We start from the raw sequence: 24,730 nt of genomic DNA, 5'->3' as shown, positions 1-24,730 counted from the left end.
TGGGTTCCAAACCACCACAATGAAGTGGATATTGCAGTAAAGTGAATCAAGTGCATTTTTTTGTTTGTTTCCCAGTACATATAAAAGTTATGTTTATACTACTCAGTCTTCTATTAAGTGTCCAAGAGCATTGTGTCTAAAGAAGAACAATGTATATACCTTGATTAAAAATGCCTTATTGCTAAAAATACTAACCATCATCTGAGCATTCAGTGAATCATAGTCTTTTTGTTTGTAGAGAGTCTTGCCTCAGTGTTGATGGCTGCTGACTGATCAGATGTCTATAACAATTTCTAAAATAAGATAGCAATGAAGTTTGCCACATTAACTCTTCCTGTCATGAGTGATTTCTTTATAGTATGTGATGCTGTTAGATAGCTGTTTTTTTTTTTTTAATATTTATTTCTTTTTGAGGCAGGGAGGGGCAGAGAGCAACAAGAGAGAGAGAGAATCCCAATTAGACTCTGTGCTGTCCGCGTAGAGCCCAGTGTGGGGCCCGAAACCACGAACTGTGAGATCATGACCTGAGCTGAAGTCAGACACTTAACTGACTGAGCCACCCAGATGCCCTTAGGTAGCTATTTAAAAAATTTTTTTTAATGTTTTATTTATTTCTGAGAGAGAGAGGGACAGCATGAGCAGGGGAGGGTCAGAGAGAGAGGGAGACAGAATCTGAAGCAGGCTGTCAGCAGCTCAGACTGTCTGAGCTGTCAGCACAGAGCCCGACGCGAGGCTCAAACCCACAAACCGTGAGATCATGACCTGAGCCGAAGTCGGACGCCTAACGGACTGAGCCACCCAGGCGCCCCCTTAGGTACTATTTTTTTTTTTTTTTAATGTTTTATTTATTTCTGAGAGAGAGACAGCATGAGCGGGGGAGGGTCAGAGAGAGAAGGAGACACAGAATCCTTAGCAGGTTCCAGGCTCTTGAGCTGTCAGCACAGAGCCCGACGCGGGGCTCGAACCCATGAACCGTGAGATCATGACCTGAGCCAAAGTCAGACGCTTAACTGGCTGCACCACCCAGGCACCCCCTTAGGTAGCTATTTTATCCGTAGTAGAACTTCTTTCAAAGTTGGAGTCAATTTTATCAACTAAGTTTATTAACTGTATCAACTAAGTTTATGTCATATTCTAAATCCTTTGTTGTCATTTCAACAATCTTTACAGCATCCTCAGGAGTAGAATATATCTTAATAAACCACTTTATTTGCTCTTCCTTCAGAAGCAACTCCTCATCAATTGAAGTTATATCATGAGATTGCAGCAATTCAGTCACATCTTCAGGTTCCATTTCTTATTCTAGTTCTCTTTCTCTCTGCACCACATCTGCAGTTACTTCCCCCACTAAAATCTTGAACCCCTCAGAGTCATCCATGAGTGTTGGAATCAACTTCTTTCAGACTCCTCCTGTTTATGTTTCTATTTTGATTTCTCATGAATCACAGATGCTCTTAATGGCATCTGGAATAGTGATTCCTTTCCTAGAAGATTTTCAGTTTATTTTGTACAGATCTATAAGAGGAATCACTATGACGCTATAACCTTACAAAATGGATTTATTTTTTTAAGTTTTTTAATTTATTTTGAGAAAAAGAGTGAGCAGGGGAAGCACAGAGAGAGAGGAAGAGAGAATCACAAACAGGCTCTGCACTGAACTCATAAACTGTGAGATCATGACACAACCACTGAGCCACCCAGGTGCCCTGCAAAATGGATTTCTTAAAGGCAAAGACTTGAAAGTTGAAATGACTCCTGATCCATGGACTGTGGAAAAATGAATGTTGGCTTAGCAGGCATGAAAAAATTAATCTTACTATAGTTCTTTGCCAGAGCTCTTGGGTGCCCAGGTACAATCTCAGTGGACAGTAATATGTTGAAAGTAATCTTATTTTTCTGCAGTAGGTCTCAACAGGGGGCTTACAGTATTCAGTAAACCATGTTGCAAACAGTTGTTCTTTTGTCCAGACTTTGTTCGTTTATAAAGTACAGGTGTAGTAGATTAAAGGCTCTAGGATTTTTAGAATGATAAATGAGCATTGGTTTCAACTTCAAGACTCCAGCTACCTTAGCCCGTACCTAACAAGACAGTCGGCCTGTCATTTGAAGCTTTGAAGGCAGACGTTGATTCACTTTCCCCATCTAGCTATGAAAGTCCTAGATGGTATCTTCTTCCACTATAAGGCTGTTTTGTCTACATTGAAAATCTGTTGTTTAGTGTGGCCACCTTCATTAATTATCTCAGCTAGATGTACTGGATCACTTGTTGCTTTACCTTGCACTTTTATGTTACTCAAATGGCTTCCTCTCTCTTTTTTAAAATTTTTATGTAAATCCAAGTTTGTTAACAGTAGTTTCAGCAATAGAATTTAATGATTCATCCCTTACATATAACACTCAGTGCTCATATCAACAAGTGCCCTCCTTAATGCCCATCACCCATTTAGCCCATCCTCCCAACCCAGCACCCCTTCAGTAACTCTCAGTTCGTTCTCTGTGTTTAGGAGTCTCTTATGGTTTGCCTCCCTCTCTGTTTTTATCTTATTTTTCCTTCCCTTATGCTCATCTCTTTTGTTCTGATGTTTTAAAATGTTTATTTTTGAGAGAGAGCATGCACGCGTGCAAGTAGGGGAGGGGCAGAGAAGGAGGGAGACAGTCTCAGGATCCAAAGCAGGCTCCAGACTCTGAGCTGTCAGCACAGAGCCTGACCCAGGGCTCGACCCCATGAACCATGAGTTCATGACCCAAACTTAACACTCGCGCTCAGGCGTGTGTGTGTGCGCGCGCGCGCGCGCACACACACACACACACACACACACACACACACACACACTCCGCATCGCCTTTATCCATTCATCAGTCAATGGACATGTGGGCTCTTTTTCTATAATTTGACTATTGTTAATAGTATTGCTATAAACATTGGGGTGCATGTGCCCTTTGGATCAGCATTTTTGTATCCTTTGGATAAATACCTACTGGTGCTGGGTTTTAGGGTAGCTCTATTTTTAATATTTTGAGGAACCTCCATACTGTTTTCCAGAGTGGCTGCACCATTTTGTATTTCCATCCATAGTGTAAAAGTGTTTCCCTTTCTCCGCATCCTCACCAGCATCTTTTGTTTCTTGAATTGTTAATTTTAGCCATTCTTACAAGTGTGAGGTGGTATCTCATTGTGGTTTTGATTTGTATTTCTCTGATGATGAGTGATACTGAGCATCTTTTCATGTGTCTGTTGGCCGTCTGGATGTTTTCTTTGGAAAAATGTCTGTTCCTGTCTTTCACTGGATTATTGTTTTTTGGTTGTTGAATTTGATAACTTCTTTAAGACTTTGGATACTAACCCTTTATCTGGTAAGTCATTTGCAAATATCTTCTCCCATTCTGTTGGTTGCCTTTTAAAAAGGTTTTGTTGATTGTTACTTTGCTGTGCAGAAGGTTTTTATAAACTGTATAAGGTCCTAATAGTTCATTTTTGCTTTTGTTTCCCTAGCCTCCAGAGACCTATCTAGTAAGAATGCTACAGTTGAGGTCAAAGAGGTTATTGCCTGTTTTCTCCTCTAGGAGTTTGATGGTTTCCTGTGTTACATTTAGGTCTTTCATTCATTTTTTAGTTTGCTTTTGTGTATGGGGTAAGAAAGTGGTCCAGGTTCATTCTTCTGTATGTCACTGTCCAGTTTTCCCAACACCGCTGGCTGAAGAGACTCCCTTTTTTTCCATTGGATATTCTTTCCTGCTTTGTCGAAGATTAGTTGGCCATACATTTGTGGGTCCATTTCTGGGTTCTCTATTCTGTTTCATTCATCTGTATTTCTGTTTTTGTGCCAGTTCCATACTGTCCTGATGATAACAGCTTTGTAATATAGCTTGAAGTCTGGAATTGTGATGCCTCTAGTTTTGGTTTTCTTTTTCAACATGACTTTGGCCATTTAGGGCCTTTTGTTAGTTCCATACAAATTTTAGAATTCTTTGTTCTAGCTCTGCAAAGAATGCTGATGTTCTTTTGATAGGGATTGCATCGAATGTGTAGATTGCTTTGGGTAGTATTGACATTTTAACAATATTTATTCTTTTGATCCATGAGCACAGAATGTTTTTCCATTTCTTTGTGTCGTCTTCAGTTTCTTTTGTAAGCTTTCTATAGTTTTCAGTGTACAGATCTTTCACCTCTTTGGTTAGGTTTATTCCTAGGTATTTTATGAGTTTTGGTGCAATTGTAAATGAGATCAGTTCCTTGATGTCTCTTTTTGCTGCTTCATTATTGGTGTATAGAAATGCAACTGATTACTGTTCATTGATTTTATATTTTGCCACTTTGCTGAATTCATGTATCAGTTTTAGCAGTTTTCTGGTTGAGTTTTTCAGGTTTTTCCACGTAGAGTTTCATGTCATCTGCAAAGAGTGAAAATTGACTTATTCCTTATTGATTTGGATGCCTTTTATTTCTTTTTGCTGTCTGATTGCTGAGGCTAGGACTTCACTATGTTGAACAACAGTGGTGAGAGTGGAGGTCCCTGTTGTGTTCCTGACTTTAGGGGGGAAAGCTCTCTTTTTTTCCCCATTGAGGATGTCTGTGAGTCTTTCATATATGGCCTTTATGATCTTGAGATATGTTCCTTCTATCCCTAATTTCTTGAGTTTTTTTTTTTTAATCAAGAAAGGATGCTGTATTTTGTTCAAATGGTTTCTTTTCTTAAACCTCATGAACCTCTGCTAGCTTCAAGCTTTTTCTTTTGCAGCTTCCTCACCTCAGCCTTCATAAATTGAAGAGAATTAGAACCTTGCTCTGGATTAGGCTTTGGCTTAATGTTGTGGCTGGTTTGAGATCTTAAGACCCACTTATACTTTCTCCATGTCAGTAATAAGGCTGTTTCACTTTCTTATCATTCGTGTGTTCACTGGAGTAGCACTTTTAATTTCCTTCAAGAACTTTTCTTCTTGCATTCACAGCTTGGCTGTTTGGTGCAAGAGCCTAGCTTTCAGCCTATCTCGACTTTTGACATGCCTTCCTTATAAGCTTAATTATTTCTAGCTTTTGATTTAAAGTGAGAGACGTGACATTTTTTTTCATTTCAACACTTAGAGGCCATAATAAGGTTATTGATTGGCCTAATTTCAATAGCACTTTGTCTCAGAAAATAGAGAGCCCTGAGGAGAGGGAGAGAGATGGGGGAAATGGATGGTCAGTGGAGCATTCAGAACACACACAACATTTATTGATTACGTTTGTGATCTTATGTGGGTATGGTTTATGGCACCCCAAGACAATTACAATGGTAACCTCAAAGGTCACTGAACATAGATCATCATAACATATAATAATAATGAAAAAGTTTGAAATATCGTGAGAATTACCAAAATGTGACACAGATATAAAGTGAGCAGATGCTGTTGGAGAAAAGGTGCCTGATAGACTTGCTCAGTGCAGGGTTGCCATAGAACTTCATTTTGTGAAAATCACAGTATCTGCAAAGGGCAATAAAGCAAAGTGCAATAAAATGAGGTATGCCTGGATTCAACTTGCAACCACAGATGCTACATTTGTTTTTTAAAAGCTGAATATTAGTTTACATCATTACAGTAAATTACTTATTTGTTCCCATTACTGTATTCTTGGGGATGAGTCTAGAGGAGGAGATAGGAAAAAAAAAGATTACTCTTAGGAATATTTGGTCTTATTTGGAAAAATAATGTGAATATAAATGGAATAACTAGAAAATTGGATGGTTACTAGAAATTGGCAAGTATTTTGGAGAACTAAGGAAATTCATTTAAGGAGAAGTCATTGAAGGCTGTGGTTGGGCGAAGCAGTTTATAGAGAAGATGTGAATCTTGACCATGTATTTGAGGGAACTGCTAGGTATGAATGGGTCACGTACCTCACATAACAAGATGAGTATTGACTTAGGAAAAACAGCATGTTTATGGGAGGGAGCAGAATGTCTGCAGCAAACAATATTAAATAATTTGTAGAAGTATATTTTGCAGATATTTCATAAGGAATGATCATGTGAAATGTACATAGACCTATAAAAATTATTTTTCTCCTCTCCCTCTGCTCCTTCCTTCCCTAGTAATATTTACAATTTTAAAGTCAGAGAAGTTAACAAATAATGAAATTTAAAGTAGAGTTTAGGGTAAAAATTGGAAGACCTTTTCAGATTCCATTTTCCTTACTTTTTTCCTTTTTCTTTTTTTAGATGAGTTATCACCACCCTTTTCTGAACAACACAACAGAGAACAAATTTTAATTGGCTTGGAAAAGTTTATTCAAAAAGAATATGATGGTATGTCATATGTTAAAAATTGAGTGTTTTTGTTATAGTAGCCACCTAGTCTGAGTTTTGTTTTTTAGAGATGTTCATTGAATGTTATAGTTAGGTACTAAACTAGGTGCTAGGAATACAGTACCAATACAGAAGGTGAAAGCTGCTTTCCTAAGACTTGTATTAAGAGGGGTAGACAGTCAACTAACAAATAGGTATATAGTTTAATATCAGGAAATAATAAATGCTATTAAAGTACAAGAGTTAAAAGGATAGTGATAGAGTATTTTTCTCTACTAATATGGTAGTTCTGTCTGATAAAGTCACATTTGAAGAGAGCCGTGAATAATATGAGGGAGCAAGTTATATGAATGAGGAGAAGAACATTCTAGGGAGAAAGAGTAGCAAGAACAGATACCCCAAGATTGAATTATGTTTGGTATGCTTGAAGGCTGTGCAGGAAGTCCGTGGGTCTGGAATGGAGTTGTGAGGTAGACTGTAATAGAAAGGTGAGGTCAGAGAGGTAGCCTAGAGATTGAGTCATTAGGGCCTTATAGATGTTGCTTCGAATTTTGGTGTCTAATGAGAAGGTTCTGGAAGGTTTTAACACTTAAGTGATATGATCTGAGAGAATAGAGTATGGGTCCATAAGAATAGAAGCAAGTGGAATATTGCTTTCTAGCTTTCTAGCTGTTGTAGAAGTTCAGATGAGACATAATAATGTTCTGAAAGAGTCGATGAAAAGTTGTCAGATTTAGGACATATTTTGAAGGTAGAGCCAATATGACTTGCTGAAGCTTTACATGTTAGATATGAAGAAAAAAAGGAGTCAAAGATAGTTTCAAAGCTTTTACTTGAATAGTTGGGTGGTACTATTTAACTGAGATGGCAAAAATAGTAGAAGGAATAGGTTTTGGGCATGGGGGTGAAGAATCAAGAATTTTGAGGCCAGATATTTTAGGAAAGGATAAAGAATTGATTTATAATGGAATGAATTTGTATTATGAAAGATAATCATTATATAAGATTATATTTGCTAGTATATAAAGTACTGACCAAATCCAAGTCTGTTATATTTAGCTCATGCACATAATTTGCTGATGAACCTAGCTTCTTTTATGTCTCTCAGTTGCCATTGAAATTTCAAGTTGGACATCAGAATTGAATTGGAGGATTAGGTTTTGAAAATACAGAATTTGTTACCTAACTGTGTAATCTACAAGAATTAATATGAAGAGAAATCCAGTCCACTTAAGGCACAGCTTTGAAGTGGTACCTGTTATTGACTGACACTAAATATGAAAGGATAATCCTATCATAATTTATATCAAATGGATTGATCACTCACTTTGGGAGGAGAATTAATTCTATGTACTAAGGTGATATTTGTAAAAGTACTTGAATTGTGCCCTGAAAAAACTAGCTTACTAATTTCTAAGAGGTAAATCTCTAAATATTAAATTTTACTATTGGTAGTGTTGTGGAGAATGAAAAAAAGTAGATGAATTTATGAGATAGTTACGTTGAAAGAAGCTAATGGACTTGGTGATTGTTTGGATGTAGAAGCTGAGAGAGTGATGTTAAGAATACACATTTATTTCTGACTTGGGCAGTTGGGTAGATAAAAATACTATTTGCTGAGAATAGGGATTGTAGGAACATTAGTAGGTTTGGAGTAAAGTTGAAGCTTCAGTTTTGACTTGTTGAATTTATGATGTCTGGAAAAAATGTAAACAGTAGTTAGAAACATGGGTTGTGGGAACTTGGGCAAAAGAACTGGGCTTTAGATGAATGTTTTGGAATTTCTCAGTATATCTGGCAATGGAAGGTAAGTTAAGCTGTCAAAGTGGACAAGATCATCTTATGTTAGTCCACTAGTAAGTAATAGAAGACTTCTCTTTCCTGCAAATTATAAAATTTTTTACTTTTGTTTTCCTTTACTTAGAAAAGGCCAGATTGTGCTTATTTGGCTCTTCTAAGAATGGATTTGGATTTCGTGATAGTGATCTGGATATTTGTATGACCCTGGAAGGTCATGAAAATGCAGAGGTAAGAGTTAGTGTTTGAAAAGGAATGTGGAAATTTATTTTCTTCCAGTGGTGAATATATTTTAAATTATGTATGTAGTATTGATAAAAATATGTGGTGCCATTCTTTGTTTAAATATATTAGCAGTAGTAGTATTTGAAATGTAAAAGCATTTAGTACTATCATTTTAGAAGACATTCAAATCTCTAAATAACTAAACTTACTGTTTCAATAATTTTATATCATGAAATCATTGTCACTGTGAGTTAAAAGTGCTTTGTAATGAATTTTTTGAAAAAAGTTAATATACAGTTGTAGTTTTTTCCATTGGAACCAGTGAGAAGCTGGTGCTGCACTAGTAGTGAACATTGATCTCACTTTCGCTGTCTTTTCATATCTCTTCCATTAAGTGATATCTTTGTATCACTAAAGATAGAAAATAAAGGTGAGCATCTAATTTATAAATAGGTTGTGTTGTACAGGTTAGAAAAATTCTAAATTTTTGAGCAATTAGAAGACATTTTTTTTTTCCATAAAGCACTCTTACAAATGTTGCATTCTAGGATAGCTTTTAGAAACGCATTTTGGGTGGGAAGGGGAACTAACAGTTATTGAGGCCTCATTTCATTCTTAAAACCACTTCTAGGTAGATAATTTCCCCCATTTTACAGATGAGGAAACTGAGGCTTTGAGAGATATACTGACTTGCCCAAGTTCACACAGCTAGTAAATGTTCGAGCCGGGATTCGTACCCAGGTCTGTCTGACTCCACAGTTCATGCTCTTTCCATCGTATCTCACTGCTTCTCTGTAATTTATTTAACCCATAATGTAGCTGAAATTTAGTACTAATAGTACTGTAGAACCTAACCACTACTTTTGGAGTTTCACTGTGATATGCCAGGAGCAGACCTTCCCCCAGAGCAGTCTCAGCACTGAGAGGGTACTTTTACTTTCCTTCTTCATGTATCAACCTTCAGTAGTGGGAACAGGATTGTCAAACCTCCAGTAAAGGGACCAGTTGCACAGGGAAGTATCCCAGGTTTTCCTGGCAGCCACTAAGAAGGAGGGGATCCATATAGTTGCTCATTCCTTTACAAACATAGCTGTTGAAATTTATGTTTCAAAATCAGGGACTGCTTGCAAGATCGGGGTGTGGCCAAGCTTCTGGCATCTGTAGTGGTGTCAGTATAGAGTGTTACTATAAAAGAATTCAGCAGAATAGTGTATGTATGGGTTTTGAAAATTTTTTCAAAAATTTAAATTTTTAAATTGTTAGAATCAGAGTAAAGATGGCAGAACCATAGTAAAGATGGCAGAGTAAACATGTCTGCTTGATCCTTATTTCTGGCCCCAATTTCTGGTATTAACATCTTATTCTTTTTTTCCTTTTAATTAGTTAAATTTTTTTTAGAGAGAGAGAGAGCGTGCATGTGTGCACACGTGAGTAGGGAAGGGGTAGAAGGAGAGGGAGAGAGATTCTTAAGCAGGCTCCATGTCCAGTGCAGAGGCTGATCCCGGGCTCCGTCTCATGACTGAGAAAGTGACCTGAGCTGAAATTGGAGTTGATGCTTAACGGATGCTTAAGCCATGCAGGTTCCCCTTAATATCTTACTCTTTTTTTAAAAAATTTCTTTTTTTGGTGTTTATTATTTTTGAGCAAGAGAGAGAGGATGAGTGGGGGAGGAGCAGAGAGAGAGGGAGACATAGAATCTGAAGCAGGCTTCAGGCTCTGAGCTGTCAGCACAGAGCCCGATACGGGGCTCAGCCTCACAAACTGCAAGATCATAACCTGAGCCAAAGTCAGCACTTAACCGATTGAGCCACCCAGGTGCCCCATATCTTATTCTTTAAAAAATGGAAAAGATGTAAATGTTTTAGTTATCCTTAACTAACTTCTACTTAGTGCCATCTGCTTGGAAATAAGCTGCCCCTCTCCATTTTGAAGAGCAAGAATTGAGGGAATAGGAAATGATTTTACCCAGGGAGGAGGTTAGAGTTCAGATACCTTCTATGTAAAATTTAATAGTCAGACTCAAATGACTAAGGGTTTGTCTGTTATATATGTAATCTGTGCTATTCACATTGGAAAGTTGAAACAATAAAAAAGATTAAATTTTCTTCCAGATGAGCCGTAGTTGAAACTTATAGTTGAAACTTATAATTTAGCATAAATTGTATGCTTACATAATAAAGAGAAAAATGATCTCTTGTGTACTAATTAGTAACTAAAGATTCCCTTGAAAACCTCAGGTTAAGCTGTAATGGCTATTGCTCTCTTCTAACTAAAAAGAGCATGTTAAGGATATGCAAAAGTGAATTTAGTAGTAAGTGTGAGCACTGATGTATATACCATTCAGTGTAATCCATTTAATTTATAGTGCCATTATCTCCCTATTCCTTGTATCATGGTTATCATCGCATTTCAACTGCAGGCTCTGATTTAAAAAAATACATATATTTCAATTTGAGGAGATAAGAATTTTCTTGAAAAAGTAGGTGCTCTAATGATTGGATTACTTTTCTTTTCCTCATCAACATAATGATGATGATAATAATAATAATAAATAGCTCATAGATTTAAAGTGCTTATTTTGTGCCAAGGATGTTGCTGAATGCCTTACATACATGTCTCATGTAATACTTCCAACTACTTGATAGGGCAGGCATTTATCTTTATCTTGATTTTATAGTATGAGGCTCCGAGGGGTTAAGGATTCACAGTCACACAGCCAGTTAATACTTAGTTAAAGATTGAATCAGGTTTGTCTAAATTCAGAGCCTATGTTCTTAATCACTATAGTGTTTTACCATCACCATATCCATCCTTAGTTATGTATTCACATATTTGAAAACATTATTCTTCTATCTTAGTGCTTCTCACACTTTAATATGGATGTGAATTATCTTGTTAAAATGCAGATTATGATTCACTAGATTGGAGTGGGACCTGAGATTCTGCCTTTCTGTCAAGTTTCCAGATGATGCTGATACTGCAGGTCTATAGATCACATACTTTGAGTAGAAAATCTGTATATAGAGTTTATAGCTTAGCTGGAGATTTGAAATGTTAGTATTAAATGCCTCATTACAGAATTTGCACAAGGTCAAATTGAGTTAGACAAACTTTGTTTCTTTTGTTTTTTAGAAATTAAACTGTAAGGAAATAATTGAAAATTTGGCAAAAATTCTTAAGAGACATCCAGGTATGAATTTAAATTACAGCTTTAAAACAACAAAACATTTTTTAGCTTTATGAAAATTCTTTAACCTCATGAAATTTTTGTGTTTGTTTGTTTTAAATCAGGTTTAAGAAACATTTTGCCTATAACTACTGCCAAAGTGCCTATAGTAAAATTTGAACATAGACGAAGTGGTTTAGAAGGCGATATCAGTTTATATAATACATTGGTAAGTTTCTCTTTCTGTATAGACCCAGGTATTTGTTAATTTAAAAGTTTACAGATCACTGACCATATATTTATATTTAGATATTTCAAATGTATTATAAGACAAAAATATTTTTATGAATCATCTTGATATTTCCTTCATGTTGAAGATTAGTTTTTGATTCATTTACAGGTATTTAAAATTTTTGCAATTATATATTTTATTTGGTGTGTATTATATCTTTTTATCTTATTTCTAAGTTTAAAATTAATAAATTTGAAATCCTTTCCAATATATAATTATTTTTCAGGCTCAACATAACACAAGGATGCTAGCTACTTATGCAGCTATTGATCCTAGAGTACAATACTTGGGATATACTATGAAAGTATTTGCAAAGGTATTTATTAAATAGTTAATGATCTGCTTTGTTATAATATTCATGATAGTTAAAATGATATATACTGATGTCAGACTTGTGAAAAATATCTTCTCAGTTTTACTTATCTGAGCTTTTATTATTAATTTTAATGTGTATTTATTTTTAAAGCTTATTTATTTATTTTGTGTGAGAGAGAGTATGAATGAGTGGAGGAGGGACAGAGAGAGAGGGAGAGAGAGAATCCCAAGCAGATGCCACAGTGTCAGTGCATTGCAGAGCCCAGTGTGGGACTCAGTTCCACAAACCTGACCTGAAATCAAGAGAGCTTAACCAACTGAGCATCTAGATGCACCTGTTTATATTTATTTATTTTGAGAGAGTGAGAGGGCATGCGTATGTGCTCGCACTTGCATGTAGCAAGGTGGGAGCAGAGAAGAGAGGAAGAGAATCCAAAGCAGTTTCCACATTGTCAGCACAGGGCTAGATGCAGGGCTTGAACTCATGACTGAGATCATGACCTGAGCTGAAATCAAGAGTTGGATGCCCAACTGACAGAGCCACACAGGTACCTCTTATCTGAGCTTTTACTTTTTTTTTTTTTTTAATTTTTAATGTTTTATTTATTTCTGAGAGAGACAGCATGAGCAGGGGAGGGTCAGAGAGGGAAGGAGATACAGAATCTGAAGCAGGCTCCAGGCTCTGTGCTAGCTGTCACCACAGAGCCCGACGTGGGGCTCGAACCCACGAACCGTGAGATCATGACCTAAACTGAAGTCGGACACTTAACCGACTGAGCCACCCAGGCACCCCTTATCTGAGCTTTTAAAAGGAAGCACTCAGTATTAAATCATTTAAGTTTATACCTATTAGGGTAGGGTGAGTCTTTTTAGTTTTTTCCTGTGTGTGCTTCAGCTCTATGTGTAACACTTGAGTAAATTTCACAGTAGTAAAATTTCTCAGTGTGCTAAAGATTTTTAGACCCAGGTCTGGGAGTTGGCATATCATCCTAGGTAAGAATCTCTGAGTTAGGAAATCTGAGATTTGGGGTTAGTCATAAATTTTTCTGTCCAAGAAAGCAAAACAATACCGAAAAAATGTTGTGCTTCTTCTGTTATAACACTTATAAACTGAATTCTGTTTTCTTGTTTTTCACTGAGTGTGCAAACTCTGAAGATGGAGACCTGTCTCTCTAGTTTAGTGTACCTGTTTTATGGTAGCTGCTCAGTAAACAGTTGATTTTGTTGGTGGAAGCCTTCTATTAGTGGAGTGACTTGGTCACATTTTCATTTCGTAAAATCCACTCTTCCAACAGGGAGACGTTATTTGTTTAGATATTTCCCTACCATGTCTTTGGGGACAGAGGTCATCTTAGAAAAGAACGGTGGGGTGCCTGGGTGGCTCAGTCAGTTAAGCATCCGACTTCGGCTCAGGTCATGATCTCACAGTTTGTGGGTTCGAGCTCCACATCAGGCTCTGTGCTGACAGCTCAGAGCCTGGAACCTGCTTCAGATTCTGGGTCTCCTTCTTTCTCTGCCCTTCCCTTGCTGGCACTCCTTCTCTCTCAGAAATAAATAAACATTAAAAAATTTTTTTAAAAAAAGGAAAGAATGGCATTCAGCCTCATTTTCAAATCGTATTTGATATGGCTACTTTTCTAGATTCGCCTCACAATAATTTTAGCATGAGGAGTCTGTACTCCAGTGGAGTTGTAGTAATGAAACTGAAAGTATTTCATGTCAGAGAAATTATTCCTCTCCCTTTATATGTCAGCGAAAGTCTTACTCAGCGGAAGTCTCTGAAGATTCTTTTATGATATTTTTAAATTAAAAATTTTTATTTTGAATAGTCAACTTATTCATGTATTTTGAGTTTAAAAGGGCTAAAGGGATTTCAGCTGGAAAATCTCCCTTCCACACCTGTCTCCTAGCTAACCAGTGCCTCTTGCTGGAGGCAACTGGTGTTAAAAAGTTCTTCTGTACCCTCCCAGAAACATGTCAATATAAGCAAATACATAAATTTCTTACCTCCTTTTTATTACAGGTATAAACATACTGAAAACATTGTTTTGTACGTTGCTTTTCTTACTAAGCAATAGATAGAAATTATTTCCTATTATTTCCTGGTAATTCCTTGTTCCTTTTTTAGCTTCCTATTTCTTTTTTAATGGTGACAACCTGTTCCATAGTGTAGTCATCAGTTTTTTAAAGCCCGTGGCTTACTGATGTCTTATTTCTGTTTTTTTGCCATTAAAATAGTGCTATAATAAAATTTTTTCTAAGTTATTTCACATGTTTTTTGGTGTGTTTGCAGAATAAGTTCTTAGTTCTTAGAACAGAATTGCTAGGTTGAGAGATGCTTTTGTAATTTTGATATTGCCAAATTATTCCTTATAGATTTTATGCTCATTTATACTGTCATCTATAATGTATGAGAGTGCCTGTTTACCCATCCTCATAATAGTTTCCTGTCAACTTTTGGATATTTGACAGTTTGATGGATTAAAAAAATAGTGTCTTCAAGTTGGCAGTACTTCTGCGTGGAATAAGATTCTGAAGTTTTATTTTCAATCATTGTTCTGTTTCTTTAGCGATGTGACATTGGAGATGCTTCCAGGGGAAGTTTATCTTCATATGCTTATATCCTTATGGTGCTGTACTTTCTGCAGCAGAGAAAACCACCTGTTATCCCAGTTCTACAAGAGGTAGGTTTTTAAACTGTAAAGGAGTTTCTTGTGAAAATTGACCGAACCACAGTAGATCTTGTGCAGTTTATGAGATCATGAAGGAATTTTTCCAGCATGAACAATTCAGAATTTTCTTCTTCCTTTAATTTATAATCATATAATGAACTTTTTTGGAAAAGTCATTATTGGAGATACAGACTACCAAAAGAACAATAGATGAACAGAAGTATTAAACATCTTTTGCAGCATGTTTGTGTTTCATAGTTTTAGAGTATTGCAGATGATTATGAAAGTCTTGTAGCCATCCACGAACTCATACATTATAGTATCTCAGATTCAAATACAAAGTTTCTTCTCTCTATAGTATGCTCTCTGCTCCTGTCTGGCAATGAGGTTTGTTATATTCTTGTATATACTTTGGTCAACTTTGAATTTTTGTTGAGAGAAAACCCAAGGAAATTCTTCCTCATCTCTGTAAGGTTATGTTAATTGCGATAAGTATAAGAGTGTGCATCTGAATAAACAGATTATATGCCTTTCCATTCAGATTTGGTGATTTACAGATTCCCTTTTTGTAGCCAATTCATATTCTCTGTTATGATTCAAAGGATTGTTTAATCATCTTTCTTTTCCTCCTCATTCTTGGCACAAAGTGTAAGCATTAAGGAGGATCCAGTTCTAATTTCTTAGAAAGGTGTATATTTTCAGCTAAAGAGAAGTATCAGTCAGAACTGTTTGGCAAATCACATGTTCTGACTTCATATAAACTGATAGTCATGGCAGAGAAGAAAATCACAAAGTAAACAAGCCAAATGGTGAATGTCAGATGCCCTTAGTAAATTTTAAAAGGTTGTAATGAATGCCATGTGCTTATAGCAGCATTTCCTTGCCCCTTTTAAGATAACAGTGGGAAAGAAACAAAAATTTCAAATATCCTTTCTTGGCAGAAAATTTTAAGTTGCTAAATCTGTGTTGAATGATGTGGTTTTTGACAAGGATGTTTACAGTAGGGTATTTAAAATTTAGCATGAATTAATGAGGTCTGACAAAGTCAAGATTATTCTCTGTATTAGTCTAATTATTGTTATGGCTTTAAATTTGGGGATCTTAAATGCATTATTGCCAAGGAATATCATAGCAGCCATTTACTATGATTTGCTATGACTTTGACAGAATATGATGACTAAAAGGGAACACAAATTTTGTTTTCATGGTGGTTTGTCTGTGTTCTGTAATTACATTACCCATGAATGAGGCACCACTAAGGTAGCACTATATAATGGAAAGAGCAGGGGCATGATTTTGGAACAAGAGATACCTGATCTGAATCCTAATTCTGACATTGTGGCTTTCCGAAAGCTGCCTGAATGTCACTTGTCTGAGTTTTATCAACAGTAAAAATGTAATAGTATTATTTCAGTATTGATAAAAAGTGCAGAGAAATCTAATACCTTTGCATATAATAGGTGCTAAAGTAAGTGTTCATAAATGGTGCTTGCTTTATTATTATTATCATCATCATCGTCACTGGTAGATTTATTATTATTACTGGAAAAATGTAGGCAGGACTACAGTAGCCAACTTCAAGAACTCTTCCATTATCTGCTTAACAGTGCTTGATGAAATGAGAGACAGTCCATGGAATGTTTTCCATCATAATGAGCTCTGATTGTGGGGGGCTTTGTGATACATATGAACTGATGATAATGGATTTTGCTTCTGGCATTTTTTGCTTGTCATATGGGACCCCATTGTCCATTGCTTGGCATCATTTAAGTATTGGTCATTGGCATCGATCAACTTTTAAGGGTAAGGATATGTTTAATGAAGGTGATGATCTTTGACGCCATTTGTAATTGCACCTAGACTTGAAGTGACTGGGTATAAGTAACGTTCTGCTAAGTGTATTTTTCATGGTTAATAGTACAAAGTTCTGTAGGTCAAAAGGAGCTTTCCTAAGAGAATGATTTTGATATATTCTAGAAAATCATCATAAGTAAATGTAAATTTTCATGTAAAATGCTTAAAAAAGCAATAAGAAGTGTTTTCACACTTGATATTATGAACTACTATGTTTCCTTAGCTTATATCAGCTTAAAAATTGCCATTGAATGGATGAATCTTGAGGGCAGCATGTTGAGTGAGATAAAGCAATCAGAGAAATATTGTATGATTCCACTTATGTGAGGTAGTCAGATTCAAAGAGATGGAAAGTAGAATAGTGGTTTTTAGGGCTAGGAGAGAGAGGAACAGGAAATTATTGTTTAATAGTTTTGTTTCATTTTTGCAAGATGAAAAGAATTTTGTGGATGGATGATGGTGATTGTGTACAGCAATGTGAGTGTACTTAATGTCACTGAACTGTACACTTATAAAATTTGTATCATAATCATTTCTGTTATTTGTATTTTACCACAACTAAAAGAATTGCAGTTTAAATATAGAAATAGAGGGGTGCCTAGGTGGCTCAGTTGGTTAAACATCTGACTTTGGCTCAGGTTATGATCTCACCGCTCGTGAGTTTGAGCCCCATGTCGGGCTCTGTGTAGACAGCTTGGAGCCTGGGGCCTGCTTCGGATTCTGTGTATCCCCCTCTCTCTCCCCCTTCCCTGCTCGTTCCCTCTCTTTCTCAAACTCTCAAAAATAAATAAAAATCAAATGTAGCAGTAGATACTAAAATACGAATAAACGTAAAAGTAAATATGGAAAACATACACGGTCACTCCTTGTACAAATATGATTGAGATGTGTCATGAGGTTTTAGAGAGAGGACTGAGTGCTTGAGTAGAGGATGATTGGTTTTGAGAGAAAGAGAAAAGAGAAGGAGAAGAGAGAAATGGAAAGATAAATTATGTGTGTGTAAGAGAAAGGAGGTTAGCATTAATGCTTTTTCTAAGGGCTGAAAGAGTGGAAAGTTAGAAAGTGAAATCTGAGAACTCATAAAAAAAATTGGCAAATTAATGATTAAAAACCTTCCAAGGCTCACCCCACAGGGTCCACTTCACCGTGTTATCAGCCAACATAGTTGAGTTTGGATCATGGTGGTTACTCAAAAATAAGAATTATGTTAAAAAGAATCAAGGTCTAAAGAGGTAGCTTATATTATTTTCCATGTAATTCCTATAATAGTATCTATAAGGGTAAAGTATCTATATGGGTAAAATATTAACACTTTGGCTCCTTCATTTCTTTTTTCAGGGAAGGATCCCATAACTTCCGTTTTAGATATCAATATCTGTAATTGCCAGGCTCTCCCTTGTTTGTTATATGAATTGTCAGAATTTATGGTAGATAAATTCTGTAGATATGGTAACTGTATTTAACTTACATATAAATATAAAAAGCAACTTATTAGCTTAAGTTTCTGGAAACTTGATCTTTTTGTAAACATGCTTTCAGAGTAAATATATTCATTCAACAAACATGTAGTAAGTATTCTCTCTATCGCGGGCTATGACATAGTAAGAATTTTGGCTCCAGAGGAAAGTTATATGTAGTTTTTGCCTACAAGTAACATAAACCAGAGAGTGAGATTAGATGGGCCAGAGATGTTAATTTTGTAAATCACTGTACCATCTAAAATGGAAGGGGTGATGAGGACCACCTTATCTGTTGATTTTAAAGTATTTTCTGGTAAGCTCTGGGGGCTCATTCGTGTGTGTGAGAAATGAAATAAGAAAAAATGGGCTTTGTTTTCTGTACTCAGGCCTCTATCAGAGTACCTCTGCTTTTTATCTGTTTTACACATTAAGCTTCCAGGAAGGTTCCATTTTAGGAGAGGATAATACAGCTTAAGGGGTGGGGAGGGGAAGAAACAACTGACCTAATTAATCTAATCTCTCATTTTCATTGAGAAAACTGAGGGTTTCAGAAGATAATTGTCTTATCCAGAATCACTGCTTGGCAGGACTGAGACTAGCAATGAGGTCTGCTGACTGTGAACCTGTTGCAACTTTTTACTTTATTGCATCTTTAAAAAAAAAAAACAAAAAACCTCATGGGATACTTTTCTTCTAGTGAAGTAGAATTACTCACTGCCCCTTTCCTTTTCTTGGTCAGGACAGTGAATTATTATGCATAATTAATCATGAAGATTTTAGGGGCACCTGGGTGGCTCAGTTGGTTAAGTGTCGGACTCTTTGTTTTAGCTCAGGTCATGATCTCACAGTTTGTGAGTTTGAGCCCCACATTGGGCTCTGTGCTGGCAGTGCAGAGCCTGCTTGGGATTGTCTCTTTCCCTCTCTCTCCCTCTTTATCTGCCCCTGCCCTAGCTGTGCTCTCTTTATCTCTCTCGAAAATAAAGTAAATAAAGCATTAAAAAAGATGTGTAAAAAAATATCAGGGGTGCCTGGGTGGCTCAGTCAGTTGGGTGTCCGACTTTAGCTCAGGTCACAATCTCAACGGTTTGTAGGTTCAAGCCCTGCATTGAGCTCTGTGCTGACAGCTCAGAGCCTGGAGCCTGCTTTGGGTTCTATGTCTCCCTCTCTGTCTGCCCCTCCCCTACTCATGCTTTGTCTCTCTGTCTCAGAAATAAATAAACATAAAAAATTAAAACAAAATCATGAAGATTTTACAGTTTTCATGAAGATGTCAGGGAAAGCAACCTAATTTTCTCTCTAAAGAAATCAATGCCCAGGGGTTTTTCAGCTTCATCTGACACAGATAACTGATTAAAAGTACTAGAGCCCTTCCCCAAAACAAGCAGTTCCATTGATTTCCTTTGGGTGTACACATCAGTAGGTATTATGTATTTCTATGTCTATGGTCCTTTGATGAAAATTCGGTTTTCATTGTTTTTTTCTTCAGTTTTACTTCCTTATTTTTGGGCTGGATGTGTTTGGACAGGCCATATAGATAACATCAAATGTGTCGTTTGGAGAATCTCATGCTTTGACCTTCCAGATACATTCTATTTTAACTTGGCACTAAATTATACTATCCTGACATATTCCATTTGGAAGAAGTATTTCAGTGTGTCTATTATAGCTACATTCTAAAATGATATGAGACTACTTAGGCTTTTGGGTTGGATGACTTAAAATCTAATGATAAAATTGTTTTTGCAGATCTTTGATGGAAAACAGATTCCACAGAGAATGGTTGATGGATGGAATGCATTTTTCTTCGATAAAACAGAAGAGCTGGTAATTTTTTATAGTCTTCATGTTACAGAATACTCACTGATATATGTTAGGATTTGAATAATTTAATAATTTTACTTAGATTTGGAGGTCCATATTTTGGGTAGGAATAGACACCTCTCTCTCTCTCTTCTTACCTATAGAAAAAGCGTTTACCTTCACTTGGAAAGAACACAGAAACATTAGGAGAGCTTTGGTTGGGACTGCTTCGCTTCTATACTGAAGAGTTTGATTTCAAGGAATATGTAATTAGCATTCGGCAGAAAAAGCTGTTGACAACTTTTGAAAAGCAGTGGACATCCAAATGCATTGCAATTGAAGGTAATCATTTAACTGATATTACCTGAGGAACAAAACAAAAAGCCAGAGTTTTCATTTGGCAAGGAAATTGAAGGGAAAACTAAAACACATTAAAATTTGGAAGATTCTTTCTCTTTTAATTGATAATTTAAAAAATTAATTTGCTTATTTGAATAGTCTGAGTTCTATAGTATTAGATTCTAGTTATGACTCCTAAATTTTATGTTACAGTGAACATAATTTTTCATTAAAAAATAAGTATTTCTTTTCTAGATCCTTTTGACTTGAATCATAACCTTGGTGCTGGAGTTTCTAGAAAAAGTAAGTTTTAAATATAGAAATTCCCTGTTTTTAAAGCACTTACACATTTAAGTCTGCATCTTTATTTTCTTCTTTTTTCAATAGTGACCAATTTTATCATGAAGGCATTTATCAATGGAAGGAAACTTTTTGGTACCCCCTTTTATCCACTCATTGGCAGAGAAGCGGTAAGTTTACATAATTTGTATTCTGAATATTTTTTCTTATAGAACTGTTTTTTTAATATAGGAAGCCTTATCCTGTTTCCAAGTTGGTGCTAGGAATAGGGGAAGGAGATGATTATAAGCTCCCTGTGTTGTGTTTTTTATTGCACTTCCCATAGTCCATAATGAGATACCTATTTGCTAAATTTTGTTTAGCTGTTTAATCTGTTAAATTTTGTCTCATTAGACTGTAGCTCCATGAAGACAGGTCTGTTTACCATTATACCTCTAGTACCTATCATAGTGCCTGGCATATAGGATGTACCAAATAAGAATTTGTTGAATGAGTGAGGGTAGATATTCAAGAGTCAGTATCCTTAAATTTTGAATTCTTTTTAAAATGTGTTTAAAAAATTTTTTTTTAGTGTTTATTTTTGAGCAAGCGAGCGAGCAAGAGAGAGAGAACTTGAGCAGAGGAGGGGTAGAGAGAGAGGGAGACACAGAATCTGAAGCAGTCTCCAGGCTCTGAGCTATCAGCACAGAGCCCTACACAGGGCTCGAACTCACGAACCATGAGATCGTGACCTGAACCAAAGTCAGATGCTTAACTGACTGAGCCACCTAGGCACCCCTTTAAATTCTGAATATGAATTGCTGCCTACTGCCCCTCTTGCATCTCTAGAAGTCTTTTTTTTTAATGTTTATTTATTTATTTTGAGAGAGAGAGAGAGCGGGGGTGAGGGAGGGCACATAGAGAGAGGAAGGGAGATAGAGAATCCCAAGCAGGCTCTGCCACTATCAGTGCGGAGCTGGACTCAGGTTTCCATCTCAGAGACCTTGAGATCATGACCTGAGCCAAAATCAGGAGTTGGATGCTTAACACAGTGAGCCATCCAGGTGCCCCTTATCTCTAGAAATCTTAATGAAAATGTAAACAGAGAGGACAGCACCAAAGAAATACTTTAGGTTTGGTGTATCCCTGGTAAGCTGAATTTGGTGGCATGGAACTAAGAGGATTCCTTTTACCTGAACTGGGTGGAATAGTGTTTTCCATTCCTCTTGGTCTCACTCTGATTTTCGCTTGCTTTGTAATGGGAGGAGGTCTAAGTTTCACAGAAACTTCCAAGAGAAGAAGTCTCAAGAGAGGAGAAACTGTCGCTCCCATTGCCTAATGAATATCCTCCTCGATCTTGTTCAGTACAGGTTCCACACTCTTTTTTTTGGATGTAGGGTAAGAAAAGTAGAAAAGTCTAGAGCTTTTTTTCCCTTGAGGCGCTGTTCTCAGACATTTTTTTATTTTCCTACCTCTTGGGTGGGAGTTGATAATAATTATAATGGAGAGAAATAAAATAACATTAAAATTTGAAATGACGCAAAAGTTGTGTAAGAACAAAAATGTTAATCAAAAGGAAAATTCAACAATAATTTTACTAACATACTGATTAAAATAGTAAGTAAAGAGCACAGTCAGATGAAGACAGATCTGGTGATACACTTATAAAGCATTATATCTGAAAATTTTGGGAATTCCAGTTATTAGTGTATATATATGTGCATATGTTCCATAGGAACCTAGCAGTTTCATGTTGTCAGACTTTTTAGGAGAGTATTTTAGAGTCCTTAGTAAACTGGAAATGTGCTAATTTTAGTCTACGAATACAAAATTTTAGTAACTCATAATTAGTATGTTATAAGCAGTCCTAACAGATATTAGAGTCTTTGGTCTTGAATATCATTTGGTAGAAGAGTCAAATACCAATTTGGGGCCTATCAGAAGGGGCCTGTGAGTCTGCTAACTATTTTTTGTCTTTTTTTTTTTTTTTTTTTAAAGTTAATATATAGTATTCTATTCTTGTCTGTTCTCCTTTGATGGGCATTTAGATTGTTTTCATTGTATCAGTGTTACAACTGATATAATAAAAAATACCTTTGTTAAATAGGCTTTCATGCTTATACTTGCCATAGTAAAATTTAATCTTTTCAGTGCATATTTATTGAATTCCTACTTTGTACTGATTTCTCTGCTAGGTACTGACTAGGCTTATAAGTCTGTAAAATAGATGTGGTTCATTCTTACACTAATGAAAATGAAGACAAGTATATTTTCTATTCATCTTTTTCACTTACATATTCCCACTTCAACTCTTCTTCTACATCATCAGGTCCTCTCCATTATAATTATTATCAATTATATTGATAATATATATCAGTTGGTTTCAGGAGTAGAATTCAGTGATTCATCAGTTACATACGCTCATCACAACAAGTGCCCTCCTGAATATCCGTCACCCATCTAGCCCATTTCTTACCCACCTTCCTCCATCAACCCTCAGTTTGTTCTTAATTGTTAAGAGTCTTTTATGGTTTGTTTCTCTCTCTCCTCTCCCCCCATTTTTATATGTTCATCTGTTTTGTTTTTTAAATTCCATGTATGGGTGAAATTATATGGTATTTGTCTTTCTGACTGACTTATTTCACTTTGCATAACGCATTCTAGCTACTATTAGGCAATAGTAGAGACACAGTTTCTCCTCTCCTGAGACTTTTTCTCTTGGAAGTTTCCACATTGTTGCAGATGACAAAATTTCATTCATTTTGATGGCTGAGTAATATTCCATTGTATGTATATTGGTATGTGTGTGTGTAATACACTGAGCCACCCAGGCACCCTTCTTATTACATTTCTTTGGTTACCTATACATCCTATATGATAAAACTGTAATATACACACATACCACACACATACTACACACACACAAACACACTACAGCTTTATCCATTCATTAGTTGATGGACATTTGATTTGGATTTTCTGCATACTTTGGCTATTGTTGACAGCACTGTGCCATATACTTTCATTAATTAAAAAACAGTTTTGTTTTTTTTTAATTTGAGAGAGGAAGAGAAAGCACATGCAAACAGGAAAGGGGCAGAGAGAGAGAGAGAGAGAGAGAGAGAGAGAGAGAGAGAGAATCTTAAGTAGGCTCCATGCTCAACATGGAGCCTGACACAGGGCTCAATCACACAACCCTGGAATCATGACCTGAGCTGAAATCCAGAGTCACTCACTCAACTGACTGAGCCACCTAGGTGCCTCAGTGTGGCATACATTTTCAATTCCTTTGCACCATTGTCCTCTTTTGCACTATTTTTGTTGTTGTTGTTGTTTTTGTGTTTGTTTTGTTGTTGTTAAGAGAGAGAGCATGGGCAGGGGATAGGGGTGGGGAGAGAGGTGGGGGGGGGGAGAGAATCTCAAGCAGGCTCCATGCTCAGGGAAGAGCCTAATGTGGGGCTCAATCCCAAACCTGGAATCATGACCTCAGCCACAATCAAGAGTTGAAAGCTCAACTCACTGAGCTACCCACGCCTTCTTTTCTTTTGCACCCATATGTGTTTACCCATACATGAATTTACCCATCCACCATCTGTCTGTGCTTTGGCAGCTAAGCACTATGGAAAAAAGTTGTAAAGCCAGGTGGTTTTATTTACATAGTACAACTATAAATTAATGTTTTCCAGCCTAAATTAGACTTCCAGTACTATGTTACATTCTGATTACTTTAAAAAATGTTTTTTTAATGTTTATTTTGAAAGAGAGAGAAAGAGAGAGAATGAGCGGGGAAGGGACAGAGAGAGAAACACAGAACCTGAGGCACGGTCCAGGCTCTGAGATGTTAGCACAAAGCCTGACATGCAGTTTGAACTCACAGACTGTGAGATCATGACCTGAGCCAAAGTTGGACACTTAACTAACTGAGCCATGCAGGCGCCCCTACATTTTTTTTAAAAGTATATTTATTTATTTAGAGACAGACGGAGGGGCAAAGAGAGACGGATGGAGAATCCCAAGCAGACTCCACAATGGCAGCACAGAGCCCGATTCAGGGCTTGATCCCATGACCATGATTATCATGAAGTGAGTCGAAACCAAGAGTTAGACACTTAGCCAACTGAGACACTCAGGTGCCCTTCTTATTACATTTCTTTAGTTACCTATCTATCCTGTTTGATAAAACTAATTTAGATTTTATTTTGCTGAATATTCAATACATGTTATATTCCCCCCCCCTTCACCTC

At 36.5% G+C, this 24,730-nt stretch overlaps 1 protein-coding gene across 9 annotated transcripts in view; it reads left to right on the top strand.

Annotated features, from left to right (window-relative positions):
* TUT4 (terminal uridylyl transferase 4) overlaps window positions 1-24,730 on the top strand; it is a 131,713-nt gene that overhangs the window by 90,877 nt on the left and 16,106 nt on the right. For all 9 annotated transcript variants that reach the window (XM_077779698.1, XM_077779697.1, XM_077779693.1 and 6 more), the window contains 10 exons: window positions 6,201-6,287; window positions 8,212-8,315; window positions 11,442-11,499; window positions 11,601-11,704; window positions 11,994-12,083; window positions 14,653-14,766; window positions 19,815-19,892; window positions 20,033-20,210; window positions 20,463-20,510; window positions 20,595-20,677. In XM_077779698.1, the coding sequence (XP_077635824.1) occupies window positions 6,201-6,287; window positions 8,212-8,315; window positions 11,442-11,499; window positions 11,601-11,704; window positions 11,994-12,083; window positions 14,653-14,766; window positions 19,815-19,892; window positions 20,033-20,210; window positions 20,463-20,510; window positions 20,595-20,677 (944 nt within the window). The remainder of the gene's footprint in view (window positions 1-6,200; window positions 6,288-8,211; window positions 8,316-11,441; window positions 11,500-11,600; window positions 11,705-11,993; window positions 12,084-14,652; window positions 14,767-19,814; window positions 19,893-20,032; window positions 20,211-20,462; window positions 20,511-20,594; window positions 20,678-24,730) is intronic.

Source organism: Crocuta crocuta, unplaced genomic scaffold, assembly GCF_008692635.1.
Source record: "Crocuta crocuta isolate KB4526 unplaced genomic scaffold, BGI_CrCroc_1.0 scaffold168, whole genome shotgun sequence".
In the NCBI taxonomy this organism is placed as follows: Eukaryota; Metazoa; Chordata; class Mammalia; order Carnivora; family Hyaenidae; genus Crocuta; species Crocuta crocuta.
The sequence above is the reverse complement of the archived record's forward strand: the minus strand, read 5'-3'. Positions and strand labels throughout refer to the sequence as shown.